This window comes from Fundulus heteroclitus, chromosome 7, assembly GCF_011125445.2.
Source record: "Fundulus heteroclitus isolate FHET01 chromosome 7, MU-UCD_Fhet_4.1, whole genome shotgun sequence".
Taxonomy (NCBI): domain Eukaryota; kingdom Metazoa; phylum Chordata; class Actinopteri; order Cyprinodontiformes; family Fundulidae; genus Fundulus; species Fundulus heteroclitus.
The window spans coordinates 27,653,076-27,671,604 of record NC_046367.1 but is presented as its reverse complement, the minus strand read 5'-3'; the positions used below and the strand labels follow the sequence as shown (position 1 = coordinate 27,671,604).

Sequence of the window (18,529 nt, the reverse complement as noted above, 5' to 3'; positions counted from 1 at the left end):
TTTATCCATCGCACATTTTTTTCATCAGGGAAGACTATATTTTTTGAATTTATATATTTTTCTGAACATCAGCATTTATTATCAATCCATTGGAGAATATCTTTTTCTCTTAGTCCTTTCTGAGTTTCCGTGGGCCGCTGCTCTCATCCAGAAGAAACAGCAATACGAGCCTTTTCAGTCTCCAAAGCCGAACACGAGATGTTGCTTCGGAAAACGAGTTTGCTGATGATGAGAACAGCATTTTTGAAGGCAAGCTGAGTCGGACGGGATCCCTGTTTAACGCCGCGAGACGTGATAGACACAGCAGCAGTGTGAGCCAGTGCAGCTTCTTACCGCATCTCCGGTTTCAACCCTATGGGATCAGGCACAGCTCTATAGACTGCAATGGGGTTGTCTCTCTGGTGGAGGGGGATCCACTTCCAACATCGTTGCCTGCAGGGCTCCTTCCACCTAATCTGACAATAGATATCGACTCCACTGGAAACAATGTAAGAAATATTTAAATAGCAAAGATGACCCCATTTTTCTTGTCACGACTATCTTGTTATGTTCATTACATTTCATTGTGTTGCCTATGATTCAAATACCTTATATTTTCCATTACTGTTGACAATCTGCCAAACCAACTTCTTGTCTTTGTGACATTATACTTATGCTCCATGCAAAAATTGCAGCCATAAATTGGCAAGTAATTTAGACCAGCAGTTTACAAAGTCAGATTTAGGCATGGACTAGTATGAGATTCTAACAGGATAACCTTGATTACCGACACCACAGTTGCAAAATATACAAACTGTACACAAAATTGTATTGTGGCACACTTGTAAGCATTGTTGCCTTGCAACAGGTAACGCAGGAGCAACCAATTATTCTGATTTCTTGTGATCAAAGATTCTGTGTCTGATCACTTTCTCTGTGTAGCCTTTTGGGATTTTTATCTGGCAAAGGAGGAACACTCTTGGGTGTCCTATGTAGGGTTAGGGTGTTTATTAAATAATTTTACGTTAAGGAGACTGAACTGTGAATCCGTAAAAACGTCATGATTCAAACAGCTTTGCTAATCTTACAACCTGGCTTCTTCTCCTTCCCCATGCCCCGCCCTTTTCTTAAATTCATTGTTAATAGTGCTGAGAAAACTCTTCGCCCCTTACAATTACTTTTAATTATTTATTTTTTGTCAGACTTAAACATCTCAAAGTGGGACAAACATAACCTGAGTAACTACAAAGTGTAACACGTGAGATTCTGGGAAACAGATATTCTAGCCAGACACACAGGCTTAATTTTAAAATGTTTTTTTTTTTTTTTTTTATAAAAGAAAGTGGCCAGAGAAACAGGCGGGCGGGAATGACTGGAGCTTGCACGGTCCGGCTTGACTGGGTGATTGTGGCAGGGACGTCAAGATGACTGACTCGGCCAGGTGATGCAGGCAGAAGTTTATTTGACCAGAAGCAGCTGATGAGTCCCCAGCGTGGGTAAAGCGAGACACAGCATCCCCAGAAACAAGCTGAACCAAGCACTAGTGAAGCCAACTAGTGTGAGAACAGGATCAGCAGGCAGCACAACAAAAAACACATACATGCAACTTCTGTCAGGGAGTGGTTGAGTGCAGCAGGTGTATGTAGGTGGAGTGCCAGGTGATAATTAGTCAGTGGCAGGTGGAACTGAGTAGTGACTGGGAGGTGGCTGAGATGAGCATGAAATGAGGGAAGATCATCCATCCATTTCCTTACATGCTTATCCCTCAGTGGCTCACGAGGGGTGCTGCCTATCTCCAGCTATCAATGGGCAAGAGGCAGAGTACACCCTGGACAGGTTGTCAGTCTATCGCAGGGCAACAGAGACTCCTAAGGGGAATTTAGAGAGGCCAATTTACCTAATAGTCATGTTTTTGGACTGTGTACCAGGAGAGAACCCACACATGCACAGGGAGAACATGCAAACTCCATGGTCAGACTCAAACCCAGGACCTTCTTGCTGCAAGGCCACAGCACTACCCACTGAACCACTGTGCCGCCCTAAGGGAAGATCAGTCAGTCCCAAAAACACAAACAACCCCAAATCATGACATAAAGTGCAGTTTTCAAAGGGTAATTTAATTTCTTGTCCACACTGACCTTGTCCCATATGAAAAAGTAATTGCGCCAAAACCTAACAATTGGTTGTACCATCATATGATTAGTGGCAATCAGTCTTTTCATTGTGGAGGCATTTTGTCCAACTCTTTTTTTTGTTTCAAATTTGATTTAATGCAGTCACATTAGAAGGTTTTGGGGCATGCCAGGCCCTACAGCATCTGAGTGAGATTTATCGTTGGGCTTTGAAGGCCACTCCAAACCCAACATTTTGTTTTGATATTTTTTAAGCCTTTAAGAGGTGGACGCGCTATTGTGCTTTGAATCATTGGCCACCTGCAGAAAAAAATAAAATAAAATCACTCACAAACAGATCATCAGACAGTCTCCTTTAATTTTCTTATTTATATTGTTGCAACAGAGAGGAGAAATTATTATTACATTGGTTAAAATGTATTGCTCAGGTCCTAAATCAGCAGTCCTGCTAGACTGTGACTCTCTTTGTAAAACACTGTATTAGTTGTATGCCAGATGTAAAGAAACACACTCCGAAAAAGTTCCTCCTTTTTATTCCTATGTCCATATAGTATTTTCCTACAAGTCTTGTTTGTTTTTACTGATGTGAGGCAGTCCTTTGTGTTCTTTTTGGTGAGGAGTTGTGGTCTGTTTTGTCTGTATGTAAAATGTTTGTTTTATTTTTTACTGTATCCAGTGGCGGTGCACGGGCAAGATACTAATTAACAAATTAAGGAATACAGTTCTAACCCAAAATATTTGTCATTGATATGATTATCAAACTAAACTATTGCCTTTATCTGTCTTACCTCAGGGTAATTACATTGATGTATGTGACACTAAAACTAACTCAGATGTTTATTCTTTCAACTTGGTGTCTGCAACACAGTTGTATTAATAATAATTTCTATGTGAAGGCTGACACCACAGACACCGAATGCAAACTGGAGAGTGGAGAAAACTACAGCGAGTGCTTGGACCTACCCGACATCCTCGAGATGAGACAGAGAGCGTACAGTATAGTTAGTGTCATCACGACCACCATGGATGGTATGTCATTTTGACCTATTACATACAGTGCCTTCCAAGACCATTCCTAGACCTTAAACCTTTGACAGTTTATGATGTTTCAACCACAAAGCTAAGTATAGGTAATAGGTTATTTTATGGGATAGACCAAAGCAAAGTATGACACACTGTTAACCCCAAAATTCTTCATATCTTTGGAAGATTCAGGTTTAAAGCAACCTTTTGAGTTCACAGACATGTTTCTTCCAACTGAAAGTTTTACTCTTTTACTCTGATGACAATAAATAAAATCATTTAAACCGATTTATTTCATGTAGCAACGATAGGGAAGCTGAATCACAGCTATTGGGAAGATGGATGAAACTAAAACTTTGGGGCAGACGGTCACCCTCAGTAAACATAATCTTGAAATGTTTTTGGTTAAAATCTGTTCAAATGTTTTAATGTCCCTGTTAACGCCCAAACCTGAAACCACTAGGTAATCTATGAAAAGACTTCTAGATTCATGCTCACAACTCCTCTCCATCCAGTCTAACTGAGCTTGATCTATTTAGCTGTGAAGAGTGGGCAAAATCTCTAGATGTGCAAAATCTTCAGAGAATTATCCCCAAATATCCTTTTTCCTCTACAATGAAGCAATACATTGTGTTTGATTTATCAGATTTGTGGTTGTAATTTGACATCATATGAAAAGGTTTAAAAGAATTGAAGACTATTTAAAGTCATGCCATTGTATACTGTGGAATAAAAAAAAATTCAAAAGTTTAATTTTTTTTGCCATTAGAACTTGAAGAATCAAGACAGAAGTGCCCTCCTTGCTGGTACAAATTTGCCCACAAATTCCTCATCTGGGACTGTTGCCCCTTTTGGCTTAAAATCAAAGGAATCGTTCAAATAATTGTGATGGACCCGTTCACAGACCTAGCCATCACAATCTGCATTGTGCTCAACACATTATTCATGGCCATGGAGTATCACAAAATGGACAAATGGTTTTCCGATATGCTGACTGTGGGGAATCAGGTAAGCCAGCATGAAGACTTCTGAATTATTTTTAGAATATTTATCATGTTGTCCCAGTTGGGTTTTGTTCGCTTCCCTGGGTGATATATATATATATATATATATATATATATATATATATATATATATATATATATATATATATATATATATATATATATATATATATACACACGTATGTGTGTGTATATATATATATATATATATATATATATATATATATATATATATATATATATACACACATGTATGTGTGTGTGTGTGTGTTTTATTTAATTTTATTTTTTGGCAGGTTTTCACAGCCATTTTTACAGCAGAAATGGTCCTCAAGATCATAGCGCTGGATCCCTACTATTACTTTCAAGTGGGATGGAATATTTTTGATGCTGTCATTGTCTGTTTAAGCTTGACAGAGCTTGGTCTGAGTGATGTGAAAGGCATGTCCATTCTAAGATCGTTCAGATTGGTAAGTATCTATGTGGGCTGCTTCTTAATGGAAAAAAATATATACTCATGATATTCCATATTTAAATCATGATAATTTAAAATGCCTATTTATTGATTTCGGAAAAATATCCATTCACTGCTCTTGAAGAAAAATACCCCCAACAACATGAAATTTTATCTGATATCTTTTTGCTGAGCCTTCCACTTAATAACCGAAAATGTATTAATGTAAAAAGACATAAGTGATTAAGCACGTTTCGACAATCTACAGAGAAAATAACATTCAAAAAAACATTGCAATATAAAAAAAAACTGGCTAAATTACACAAAATAAAAATAGAAACAAAATAAAATAAAGAACCTTGTCAGGTTTTTTCAACCAAACAAATTAGATAAGCCACTAAAGGATAATTCACATCTGTTTAAATTTTGACAAAGTAGATTGCATAAGTTCCCCCACATTCCATGTTGCTTATAGCTCACAGCTTGTCCAAATTCCAAGTAGCTACATTGAGTCTTTTTGTTCAGTCAGTCAATGCTGACATCATTGTGCAAGATTTTGTGCCAACCATTCGTTAATCCACACCTGTCAGGATGGTGATGCTGCTGCTCTTCTCTGCCTGCTTTCTTTACTGGTGTTGACTTTCTAAAAAAAAAAAAAAAAAAGCATTTAAATGGGACAAAAAGAGATCGAAGTGTTCACACTTAACATTTTTTCAACAATGTTTATTCTGTCTGGAAGTAACAGTCATTTGGAAGGACCTAGGCAAAGTTTCAAATTGATTTTGAAAGTGAAAATCTGTGGAGGGAGCAACATTTTAGGGTGATAGCAAAGACACATTCCAACTTTAAAGCAAACCCCAAAATTGACTTTGTCAATAAATCGTATACATGGATGTCTTATAGCGCTGTCCCAGTTTTGTAGAACTTACTGCACATTTGTTGAGATCCTGCTTTTGTGTCTAAAACCATCTTTCTGGCACCTTCCTCATGTTTAATGAGTGCATTGCATTTGAATTTTGATTCAGTATCAGTATTGGCTCAAAAGATATTGTGTAAAAACTGTCATGTTTAGCTAATTGACTCTGAATGAGCACAAGTACAGAGGCAGAAATCAGTTTAAAGTTTTTTTTTAAAGAAAATAAACGTAGAGGTGATGTCTGCTGGCTGGGTCTCTGGGTTTTGCTAAGGAAGGGAAAGTGAAGGTTCGAATGATGGCTTGTGGCGAGCACAGAAACTCATTGGACTGACGGTGAGGCTTGGGTTCAGGAGGGTGGTGTCCAGGAAGGTTGGTGGTAGGTGCAGGGCCGGGAGATGTTCTCCAGTTGTTATGGTCTGAGGGCAGACAGGCAGGCGAGCTCAGGTAGGAGGGCTAACGTAGGGTGTGGATCTGAGACTTCCCAATATCCAGAACATGAGCTTGGAACGTCTCGGTGGAGTCTTCAAGGAGCATCAGCAACAGAGTAGTCGGTCTTGGGCTTGAATCCAGGCTTTCTAGGAGGAAGGAACAAGAGCAAGATTAGACTTGGCAAAAACACGAGGAGTCAAGGCTTGGAAAAGGTCTTAGTCTGTACCACGCACGAGCATTAACGAACTGACGCCCTCCTCCTGGCTCCAGCTCTTTAAGAAGGGTGGTAAACCGTTCAGATGTGAAGCACCTGCCCGTCCAACCCTGCAGAGAAGGAGAGAGAGAGAAAACCCGGCCTGCAACTCGGCCTGGACTATGACAAAAACTGACATTACTAGCCCTGCAGCTGTGGGGTATAAAGCGGCTTTGTCTCATACATGATTCAATAGCGAATTGGAGTTTGAAAGGTGAGATTTGTAATCTTTCTCTCAATTTTCAGGTTAGCGATTTATTAGCTTAGCTTTTGTTTACTTAGCATTTATTTACCTTGTTTTAGTTGCCCAGACCACGCCCTGCCATCACCCCCCACATGTTCCCTGGTCTGTCCGATGCATTTTTCAGTTAGTAAATAGCGGAGTATGGCTCTGGTACGGAGATTAAAAGGTCTTTGAAGGTGCATTGCAAAGGTTCCAGTGTTTTTGCACAAGATTGCCCTCTCTGGTAGCAAGTTGAAATGACACCAGTGTTGTGCACATACATGGGAGAAGAGGAAAAGCATCTGTTGCTGCAGCTGCACAGGTCTTATGCTTAGAGGCGTAACGTCTTATGAGGTAAGCAAGTCATAAAAAGTGAAGTCAGCTTGTGTTTTCTCATTAATTCTCAATGGCAGCGGAGGATCAACAAAGTAGCCAGGTGAATGAGAACGAGCAGAGCATCACACCCACGCACACGCCCAGTTCTCATGAACTGAATAATGGAGCCCAAAGAAGCAACTGGGATGAATAGAGGAAAATTAATTTTGCATGTGGGGCAATTATAAGGGCATGTAAAGGAAAGAAAAAAATCATATTTAACATTAAAACTTGCACAATGCTCCTTTAAAGGCGTGGAAATAATCACCAAAGATAAATCTTCAAAAATATAAGAAGAAGCATTCAAAAAGCTGGTCAGCAGTGAAAAGAAAAGTTTGTCAGCTATAATGCCAAAAAATATTTGTCCACTGAATTTTGAGAAGGGACTAAATAATTGTTGAAATGCTGTTTTCAATCTAATGTATAGTACTTCAAATCTTTTTGGTGAAAATATTTTTTAACCAGCTAAAGCTTTGAACAAATTAATTTTTAACCTGTCAGTTGAAGTATATTAGTTTCAACTGAATGTTGATCGTTCAAAAATAGTTTCCATCAAATTAGTTTTTTAACAGTGTTGTTTCTAAGGGTTGCTTTTAAAGTTCATTTTTTCTTCTCTTTTCACAGCTTAGAGTGTTCAAGTTGGCCAAATCCTGGCCCACTCTTAATAAACTCATCAAAATAATTGGTAATTCAGTTGGAGCTTTGGGCAACCTGACCCTGGTGCTGGCCATCATTGTTTTCATCTTTGCTGTTGTGGGCATGCAGCTGTTTGGAAAAAAGTATAGGGATTGTGTGTGTAAAATCTCTGACGACTGCACCCTTCCTCGTTGGCACATGAATGACTTCTTCCATTCATTCCTCATTGTATTCCGGGTGCTTTGTGGCGAATGGATAGAGACCATGTGGGACTGCATGCGCGTGGCTGGGGAAGCCCAATGCCTCGTTCTCTACATGATGGTCATGGTTATTGGAAATCTTGTGGTACATTGCATCTTTTACTGTCATTTCATTCCATGTCATCCAAATGTTTTTAATGGAACCTTTTGACTGTAATGAATGACTAAACAGAATGCAGTTTCATAGCTTTAAATGTTTTCCCATTATTATCTGACACCAGCAAAATCAAGATTAATCTCTTTGTAAGTAATTTTGTTCTCTTACAGGTGCTGAACTTGTTCCTGGCTTTGCTACTGAGTTCATTCAGTGCTGACAATCTGTCGAAATCTGGAGACGATGACCAAGACGTCAATAATTTGCAGATTGCCTTTAAACGGATACACAGAGGCACTGCATACATCAAGTTGAAGTTTAAAAATTGTTGCAGCAGTTTACGTATCACAGATGAGAAAAAAAGCGAGGACAACACATTTGGGCACAATGGTGTCCCCAATCATATCGTTAAGGACATCTCTAAGAATGGCAATGGGGAAGTGACTGGAGTGGACAAAAGTGGGAACAAGTACTTCGTCAACAGCAAGAGCGATGATTCGATCATGTCTTTCATACATAACCCAAATCTGACTGTGGCTGTTCCTATTGCTGCCGAAGAGTCGGACTTTGAAATGCTCAACACCGAGGACTTCAGCAGTTTTTCCTCCAACGTACCGGAATGTCATGTGGTAAGAATGACGTTTTCATCTACTCTTGAAATTATCATTGATTAAAACCTGTTTCTGCTTTAAAACTTTGTGTCATTAACTATATTGTAGTCTTAACATAGCCTATATGAAGATTGGATTAAGTAGGATTTTGATACTGGGGATTTCTGCTTCAGGTAATGCCGGGTAAAACCTTTGCATTCTACAGTCTAAAGTCATGCCAGTGTCATGTTTCCCCTATAGATAACACACACCAAGGGTGAGCTATCTAGACAGGAACATCTTAGCGCTCAGATTGGATTATGTGCCATTTATGTGAGTGCTATGGTGCAGAATCTTCCTCTAGAGTGGTCTCTGATTTGTATTGTATGCAAGAAGGCTTATAGTGTAAAAATGAAGGGAAACACATCAGTTATCATTGCTGAACCTTAAAAAAAATCTCATTAGATTTATCTGAGACTCGTTTGCTCACTATTTCTTTTTACCAGTCTTTGATAGACCCCGCTTTTAGTACATTCAACCTTGATGACATCTAACATTAACTGATTTGACTTAAGAGGTTTAGCTGTAGCAATACAGAAAGCAACACTGTTTTCCATCCATCCATTATCCAAACCCGTTTATCCGTGCGGGGGGTAGGCAGGCATTTTTCTTCTGGATGACAATTATTATATGTGCATGATGTCAGTGATATATTAGGGGTGTCACGATATCCACGTCTCACGATGCAATATTATCACAATATGAACCTCACAATACAATATTTAGTGCGATATTGTGGGAAGGCTCACAATATTGTGGGGAGGCTAGAATGACAATATAAATGCTTTGAACAGTCACTGGTAAAACATTTATTGTCATATTGAAGGTTTTTACTCAAAACCTTTGCTAAAGTAACTACTCAACATATATTTATGAACAGAAGGCAACCCAGGTACTACATTAACCTGTGAATAAATAAACTTTAACCAGGCATTTAAAAAAAATAGTCTATTCAATAAAAAATGCCCAGGCACAAAACTGCCTAGTTATTAGTAGTAAAGTAAAAATGCCATGGCACCTCAACACAGCAATCAAATTAGAAACATAAACTATAGTAAAGCAAGCATATTCTAACCTTTCTTCAGTCAGTTTTACACTATTTTAGTAACATTATCATGTCAATATTAGAGGGGGGAAAGGCAGATATCTGAACAGTTTACCACCCAGGCACAAAACTGGGTAGTAATTTGCAGACAAATAAAATTACCTAGGCACAAAACTAACAAGTCATTTGTAGACAATAAATATTAATACCTAAGCACAAAAGTGTTTAGTAAACCATAAATAAAAAGTACCTAGGCAGATCCAAACATAAATTAAGCAAGATTGTTCTAACCTTACTGAGTCAGTTGAATTGCATTTAGAAATATTAACATGTCAACATTAGAGGGAAGAAGGGCAGATCTCTGAACGTGGATCTGTAGGATGGGGGCAGCGTGGAGGTGGCACTTCATCTTCATCTGAATTTTTCTGAAAAGACAGAGAGAGAGAGAATTTTTTTTTATTATTTCATTCTTATATACAGCAAATACTACATTGAGCTAAATTTAAAAAGAAATACCTGGTGTTGCATTTGAGATGCTTTCAACTTTAATCTTACATAAACGTCCGCCCTCACACTGCTGCTCAGATGATGCAAGGTCCGAAACTGGGGATCCAAGGCACTGCTCTCCTGCAAGAACTTCTCATCCTCTCCTTGGTGCCTGTCTGCCAAGTCTTTCAATAATGCTGCCTTTATCTTAGAAACGGTGGTTGAGTCTTGATAATCAGGCGCCATGCTTTCGTGTATCATTTGTTTGAAAGGTTAAGTGAGGGATATTGTTGGCTGGGATTCCTCACACAGCACAATGATAGTTTTTTTTAATTGGTGTGAGAAGCTTTGCAGTGTCAGGTGTGTCCAAAGTGTTCACATCACGTGCTTGACGTCTTAGTTCATCATTCGGAAGGGCTGCAAAACTGCTTGTTGTTGCTCCAAGTAACGCTGATTCATGTCAAGTGAACTGTATCATCGAGGTCCTACATCCATGATAGGTTTGTGCACTGGAAGGTTTGACAGTTTTTTTATACTGGTCAGCACAGCTCTGGCTGTTATACTGCGGTGAAAAAAGCTGCTACATGTCTAATTCTCCCAAGAAGGCGACTGACAGCATTAACTTTAAACCTGTCTGGTTTAAAGTGTGTACAAAACACTTTATGTGTGGAGAACAGCCTGCTTCGTTTTCTGCTACTTTCGTACTCCTTGCATTGTTGGTCACGACAGCAATTCCTGGTGGACTGTTAATCTTGTCAAGTTCCCACTCTTTAACGGCAGATTTTTCAGCTATGTTGGCTCAGGTGTGTGACGCAAAAAGAGCCCGTGTTTTAGGAACTAAGTTTTTCATCTCCCATTCAGTCGTCATAGCATGTGCTGTTATTGCGATGTAACTCTGGGTCGCTCTTGAGGTCCACCCATCAGAGGCGAGTGAGATGCACTCCGACTGCTTATGGCTCTGTTTTGCATCAGTTCTGGTCTGTATAGTGGAGGGGAAACAGTTTGATTAGAATGTGATCATGATGCCGTTTTATGTGCTCTGTATCCTTGCTTCCACCCTCTGCCATGTTTCTGTAGAGTGGGCTGTGTGTGCAACCACTGGTTAGAAGGTGCGCACTGGCGCAAAGGATAATGGTTTATTTATTTTAGTATGCTATGCTCCGCTAGACCAGACTGAAAAACTACTATTTTTGCCTGAAAACACACTGACCACAATTTTTTGCAATTTGTCTGCCTCAATATCATGATATCACCTCTATTGTGACACCCCTATGATAAATGTCTTAAGACAACTTGTATTCATACTTTTCTAAGTAATCAATAGAAAAATCTTGTTTGGCTTAACAATGAAACTATCTAAGAGTTGCTGGCAAGTTTCCTGCATGTTTTTCTGGTATTTTGAGTTTTCATCTTTTTGTGATGAGATCCAAGTGTTCAAGGCTGGATGACCTCCATGCTATCAAACTACTATCTCTCTCTCTCCACAAATTATTTTGTAACTGTACCTGCCAAAAAGAGAGTGTTAGACTGACCTGCTTATCTTATACTGAGAAACAAAAAGAAATGTGTCTCAATTCTTACATGATAAGCCCTTAATTCATGTGTTATGACCTAAACGTATAATACAGCTCAGAGCTGTGTCCATGGTTTACTATTGTTAACAACAAATTACCATCTTATAATGTCAAACATTATAAGATTATCATTGATAATCGTAATCATGCAGATCATTTTCTAACTACAGTAATTAAATACCGTCCGTCCGTCCGTCCGTCGTCTTCCGCTTATCCGGGGTCGGGTCGCGGGGGTAGCAGCTTCAGTAGGGAGGCCCAGACGTCCCTCTCCCCAGCCACTTGGGCCAGCTCCTCAGGAGGAATCCCAAGGCGTTCCCAGGCCAGCCGGGAGACATAGTCCCTCCAGCGTGTCCTGGGTCTTCCCCTGGGTCTCCTCCCGGTGGGACGTGCCCGGAACACCTCTCCAGGGAGGCGTCCAGGAGGCATCCTGACCAGATGCCCGAGCCACCTCAACTGGCTCCTCTCGACGTGGAGGAGCAGCGGCTCTACTCTGAGTCCTCCCCGGATGACTGAGCTCCTCACCCTATCTCTAAGGGAGAGCCCAGACACACTACGGAGAAAACTCATTTCAGCCGCTTGTATCCGGGATCTCGTTCTTTCGGTCACGACCCAAAGCTCGTGACCATAGATGAGGGTAGGAACGTAGATCGACCGGTAAATCGAGAGCTTCGCCTTTTGGCTCAGCTCTCTCTTCACCACAACGGATCGGTACAGCGCCCGCTTCACAGCAGACGCTGCACCAATCCGCCTGTCGATCTCCCGCTCCATCTTCCCCTCATTCGTGAACAAGACCCCAAGATACTTGAACTCCTCCACTAGGGGCAGGACATCCTCCCCCAACCCGGAGAAGGCACTCTACCCTTTTCCGGTTCAAGACCATGGTCTCGGATTTGGAGGCACTGATTTTCATCCCGGCCGCTTCGCACTCGGCTGCGAACCGCTCCAGTGAGAGCTGTAGATCACACCCTGATGAAGCCAATAGGACCACGTCATCCGCGAATAGCAGAGACGCAATCCTAAGGCCACCAAAGCGGATCCCCTCAACACCTTGGCTGCGCCTAGAAATTCTGTCCATAAAAGTTATGAACAGAATCGGTGACAAAGGGCAGCCTTGGCGGAGTCCAACTCTCACCGGAAACGAGTCCGACTTACTGCCGGCAATGCGGACCAGACTCTGACACCGGTCGTACAGAGACCTGACAGCCCTTCTTAAAGGGTCCGGTACTCCATACTCCCGGAGTACCCCCCACAGGATCCCCCGGGGGACACGGTCGAATGCCTTCTCCAGATCCACAAAGCACATGTAGACTGGTTGGGCAAACTCCCATGCCCCCTCAAGAATCCTGCTGAGGGTGTAGAGCTGGTCCAGTGTTCCACGGCCAGGACGAAAACCACACTGCTCTTCCTGAATCCGAGATTCGACTATCCGACGGACCCTCCTTTCCAGAACCCCTGAATAGACCTTACCAGGGAGGCTTAAGAGTGTGATTCCTCTGTAGTTGGAACACACCCTCCGGTCCCCCTTTTTAAATAGGGGGACCACCACCCCAGTCTGCCAATCCAGGGGAACTGCCCCCGATGTCCACGCAATGTTGCAGAGCCGCGTTAACCAACACAGCCCCACAACATCCAGAGCCTTAAGGTACTCAGGGCGAATCTCATCCACCCCCGGAGCCTTGCCACCGAGGAGCTTTTTAACAACCTCGGCAACCTCAGCACCAGAGATGGGAGAACCCGACCCAGAGTCCTCAGGCTCTGCTTCCTCAATGGAAGACGTGTTGGTGGGATTAAGGAGGTCTTCGAAGTATTCCGCCCACCGACGCACGACGTCCCGAGTCGAGGTCAGCAGCACACCACCCCCACTGTAAACAGTGTTGGTACTGCACTGCTTCCCCCTCCTGAGACGCCGGATGGTGGACCAGAATCGCTTCGAAGCCGTACGGAAGTCTTTCTCCATGGCCTCTCCGAACTCTTCCCACGCCCGAGTTTTTGCCTCGGCGACCAGCCGAGCCGCCTGCCGCTTCGACTGCCGGTACACATCAGCTGCTTCCGGAGTCCCACAGGCCAAAAAAGCCCGGTAGGACTCCTTCTTCAGCTTGACGGCTTCCCTCACCGCTGGTGTCCACCAGCGGGTTCGAGGGTTGCCGCCACGACATGCACCGACAACCTTGCGGCCACAGCTCCGACTAGCCGCCTCAGCAATAGAGGCGTGGAACATGGTCCATTCAGACTCAATGTCCCCCGCCTCCCTCGGGACGTGTTTAAAGTTCTCCCGGAGGTGGGAGTTAAAGCTCCGCCTCACAGGGGACTCCGCCAGACGTTCCCAGCAAACCCTCACAGTGCGTTTGGGCCTGCCCGGTCGGACCGGCTTCCTCCCCCGCCATCGGAGCCAACTCACCACCAGGTAGTGGTCGGTGGAGAGCTCCGCCCCTCTCTTCACCCGAGTGTCCAAGACATGCGGCCGCAGGTCAGATGAAACGACAACAAAGTCGATCATTGAACTGCGACCTAGGGTGTCCTGGTGCCAAGAGCACATATGGACACCCTTATGCTTGAACATGGTGTTTGTGATGGACAATCCATGACGAGCACAGAAGTCCAACAACAAAACACCACTCGGGTTCAGATCAGGTGGGCCATTCCTCCCAACCACGCCCCCCCAGGTCCCACTGTCATTGCCCACGTGAGCGTTGAAGTCCCCCAGCAAAACGAGGGAGTCCCCAGGAGGGGAACTCTCCAGTACCCCTTCCAAGGACTCCAAAAAGGGTGGGTAATCTGAACTGCTGTTTGGCGCATAAGCGCAAACAACAGTCAGAACCCGTCCCCCCACACGGATGCGGAGGGAGGCCACCCTCTCGTTCACCGGGGAAAACCCCAACGTGCAGGCACCGAGATGGGGGGCAACAAGTATGCCAACCCCAGCTCGGCGCCTCTCACCATGGGCAACTCCAGAGTGGAAGAATGTCCAGCCCCTCTCAAGGAGACTGGTTCCGGAGCCAGAGCGGTGCGTCGAGGTGAGTCCGACTATCTCTAGTCGGAACCTCTCAACCTCGCGCACAAGCTCAGGCTCCTTCCCCACCAGAGAGGTGACATTCCACGTCCCAAGAGCCAGCTTCTGCAGCCGAGGATCGGAACGCCAAGGTCCCCGCCCTCCACTGCTACCCGTTACCCGTTAATTAAATACATTCTTAAATTTAAACTAAAACTTTCATTCAACCCTTTTAAAATTATGATTTTAGTACGTATAGAGGAAATCCTCCGGCTAACATAAAGAATTCAAACGATGCAACAAAATCATTTCAGCACCGTAACTGATTTTGCTGCAGCAGTGCATCATGTTCTTCTCACAGAAACAGAATGAAAGGGCTGAGAAACAAACCATCATCACATTAATATTAGTACATCTACAATATTGCAGCAACATGCTTACATCACTACCTGCACTACTCTAGCCAGTCCCAGGGTAGCCTGCACTCTACAGGAAGAGATTTTAGCTGTTCTCGTGCCAGCTTTTAAAAGACACACCCTGCAGACAGCTTACAACAATAAACTAGATTAGAAATCAAAATGATTCTACAACAAATAGAGAAATGCCTCCAGTTTGGCTAAAGAGGAAATCAAGTTCTTTATTTTTTTGAAAGAAATAAAAATGCATTATGAATGCTCTGCACGTACACTGACAAGCTCAAAAAGAGAATCAGAAAATTGTACACTTGATGAGGAAGACTTGCTGAAGTTAAAACAGAGCACACAAATTTGAAATGAAGGGGATTTTAGTAACAGCATGTGACATGGATTTTGGTGCCAGTCAAGTTTGAGTATTTCAGGACCTGCTGGTCTACTTGGGTTTTCAGTAAGAACTATCTCTCAGGTCAATGGCCAAAAAAAACAGAAAGTATTCAGTGAGCCAGAGTTGTGTGATTAAAAATGCCTTATGAATGTTGGAGGTTAGAAGATAATGGTTTTAGATGCTATAAAGTGACTACAGCTGAAATAACCACTTTCTACTGCTTAAGAAGCACAAAATATTAAATTCTAGTCCTCATAGCAATCTCAGCATGTCCAACATGAGGTAACAAGTAACAATTCCTGGTTGACTATTGAAATGTGTTGTGTTCAGGCTCTGCTTGCTAATACATTTGACCAGTAGATGGACTCTCAGTGTTTCAGTTTCTCCTTTTCACATTGAAGTCATTCAGTTATGATCTATATAAAGTGGAATTATAATGGTTTGGTCTGAGATCCTCGTTAAATTGCCCTGATGTCCCCTCTTTTACCCGTGTTCTGAACTGCGTCTGAGAGCAACTTGTTTTGGTGTGGTCTCTTGAAATCTGAATGAGGCACTGCGCACCCCACCACCCTCCAGATCACAAAGTGTTTCACTGCACCCTGTTTGGCCATTTTTGTGGTATGTTGGGGGACAATGTAATGAGCAACCGAACAGTTTTACAGTTGTAGCTTCGGTATCCTTCAGCTTGGACTAAAAAAATATATCAGTATGAGAAATAAAAATGGTGGATTAATAAAGCCGGACCTCCATGACCTTGTTTAGCAGTCTCACAGCAATTACTGTGATGTAATAGTTAAAAAAAAATGGAACAGAAAACTAAAAGGCTTGAAAAATATAACCCAAAAAGATATGTATGCAACACCTGGACAGACTACATTCGAATTTAAGTTTCTTGATACCGAGATATTCAAAATATACAACAAAATGGATTTTGCATGATTTCCCCTTTAATGTCCTTAACCAATATAGATTTTAGTCTTTGGGTTGCAAAAGTTCATGGAAAGCAGAGGAAATGTCTTGACAAGAAGAAAGAATTATTAGATAAAGAAAATTGTGGTTTAATCACAGTGTTAACTTGCGGATGAAATAATTTTGTTTCATAGTTTTTGTCCAGAATCTTTTTTTAAATAAGTAAAATCCCATTCAGAATGACATTGATGATAACTATAACAAATAGGATAGAAATAGAACAGGACAGACATTTTTGTGAATGGACAAAACTGAAATGAAAATATTGGGGCTCGACAAAATCTAATCAAATCTTATTTTATTTGTGCAAAAAGGCAGGAGGCATAGAAAAAAATAGCCAATAAGACTTAATCCTCTTGAGTGGCAGGAACTGAATAGCTGTGCCCACCAAATGAAGGAGCTCATCCTTATTAAGTGATTTTCCTTTAAGATGTAAGAGGAACAAAATTCCTATTACTTGGCACCATTAGCCTTATGGTTTTGGTCGCAGCTGTGGGTCATCTCGGCCTCCAGAGGCGACACAAGCTAACCTTCATATAACTAGTGTTTGTTCCCCTACTGGTAAATAATTTCTTTCTGTTTTTGATGCCTTGGTAGTGGCGCGTTCACTGACCACCGTGGTTGTTTTGTTTGCTTACCATTAGGTTTTGTTTGCTTATCAGGATGGATGGTGGCACGGTGGGCCATCACAAGGATGCATCATTGGTACTTTGAGGGGTTCCCATCACTTGTGTCTGCCCACACATCCTGTAGTGCCTGTGAAGGACATTTCATTGATTTTTGTTGACCTGTAGTTTCTTCCATTTGAGCCAATGTCAGAGGTGGACATTGGGCATCTGTTTTAGAAGACTGCATTTCTCTTGGCTATGGCTTCAGGGAAATGTGGGGGTGAATATCAGGCCTCGTCGGTTAATGAATTCTGCAGCCAGAGGAAGCTTGGTGGCTAAGATGTCACGCTGTGGCCTAGGGTAGGGGTCAATTTGCCTTGTCTGCGAGCCACCCTCTGCCCCTGCAGCTTGCCCACCTTGGGGGCACTGGCATACTCCTGTGCCCTGTCTGAGCACTAGAGACGTACAATAGAAAGATAGCCTCTGTGTGCTGATCTGATTCCTACAAGGGGTGGGCCCTGCCTCCAGAACATCCCCTAATACTTTTGTGAGGTTATAGAGAGTGATTGTGGTCACCTCACATAGGTTAGAGGGGATCCTATTGCTGCCCTCTTCCCCATCTAAGTAAAGCGGGCACTTCTTTCTTTGTTCGTTTATTGCAATTATTTGGGACTCTGTTGGGGATCAGCTACCATAACTATGCAGACGACACACAGCTCTACATCACCATGTCACCAGGTGACTATGAACCAGTTCAGGCACTGAATAAATGCCTAGAAGAAATCAATACGTGGATGTGCCAAAATTTTCTTCAGTTGAATAAAAACAAAACAGAAGTAATAACATTTGGACCAATAGAGGAGAGATCAAAAGTTAGCACACAGCTCCAGCTGCTTCAGCTAAAAACCACCAATCAGGCCCGAAATCTGGGAGTAGTAATGGACTCAGACCTGAACCTCCAAAAGCATCTAAAGACAGTTACAAAGTCGGCTTTCTATCACCTGAAGAACATTTCTAGGATTAAAGGACTGATGTCTCAGCAGGATCTGGAAAAACTTATCCATGCGTTTATTTTTAGTCGAACTGATAACTGCAACGGTGTTTTCACAGGTCTGCCTAAAAAGTGGGTCAGACAGCTGCAGCTGATCCAGAACGCTGCTGCCCGCGTCCTCACCAAGACTAAGAAAGTAGAGCACATCACCCCAGTTCTAAAGTCCTTACACTGGCTCCTTGTATCTCAGAGAATAGACTTTAAAATACTTCTGTTAGTCTATAAATCACTGAATGGCTTAGCACCTAAATACATCACAGACTTGTTATCAGTGTATCTACCATCCAGACAACTGAAGGTCTTCTGGCTCCAGCCTGCTCTGCATACCTAGAACCAGAACTAAACATGGAGAAGCAGCATTTAGTTCCTATGCTCCACTTATCTGGAACAAACTTACAGAAAATTGTAAAGGTGCGGAAAGCCTGAGTTCCTTTAAATCAAGATTAAAAACACATTTGTTTAGGATTGCCTTCAACTGTTCTAGTTAACTGAATCACCACTTCTTTGTTCTAATTTCTATCTACATTTTATTCCTACTTGCTTTTATTCTGTTTTAATTTGCTATATTTTAATCATGT

The 18,529-nt window shown here is 42.3% G+C and overlaps 1 protein-coding gene and 1 long non-coding RNA gene across 3 annotated transcripts in view; one reads left to right on the top strand and one right to left on the bottom strand.

The window, feature by feature from the left end:
• Positions 1–18,529, top strand: part of scn1laa (sodium channel, voltage-gated, type I-like, alpha) — a 53,917-nt gene that overhangs the window by 20,194 nt on the left and 15,194 nt on the right. Inside the window, exons 13-18 of one of the 2 annotated variants that reach the window (XM_036139397.1) lie at positions 114–488; positions 3,008–3,140; positions 3,904–4,142; positions 4,435–4,608; positions 7,413–7,769; positions 7,952–8,407. In XM_036139397.1, coding sequence (XP_035995290.1) covers positions 114–488; positions 3,008–3,140; positions 3,904–4,142; positions 4,435–4,608; positions 7,413–7,769; positions 7,952–8,407 — 1,734 coding nt within the window. The remainder of the gene's footprint in view (positions 1–113; positions 489–3,007; positions 3,141–3,903; positions 4,143–4,434; positions 4,609–7,412; positions 7,770–7,951; positions 8,408–18,529) is intronic. The other variant, XM_036139399.1, reaches the window with a different exon arrangement.
• On the bottom strand, positions 5,704–6,908 carry LOC118563736. The gene is made up of 2 exons (XR_004931399.1): positions 6,171–6,908; positions 5,704–6,083 (listed from the first exon to the last, which is right to left on the bottom strand). It is a non-coding gene; the product is annotated as an uncharacterized LOC118563736 (long non-coding RNA).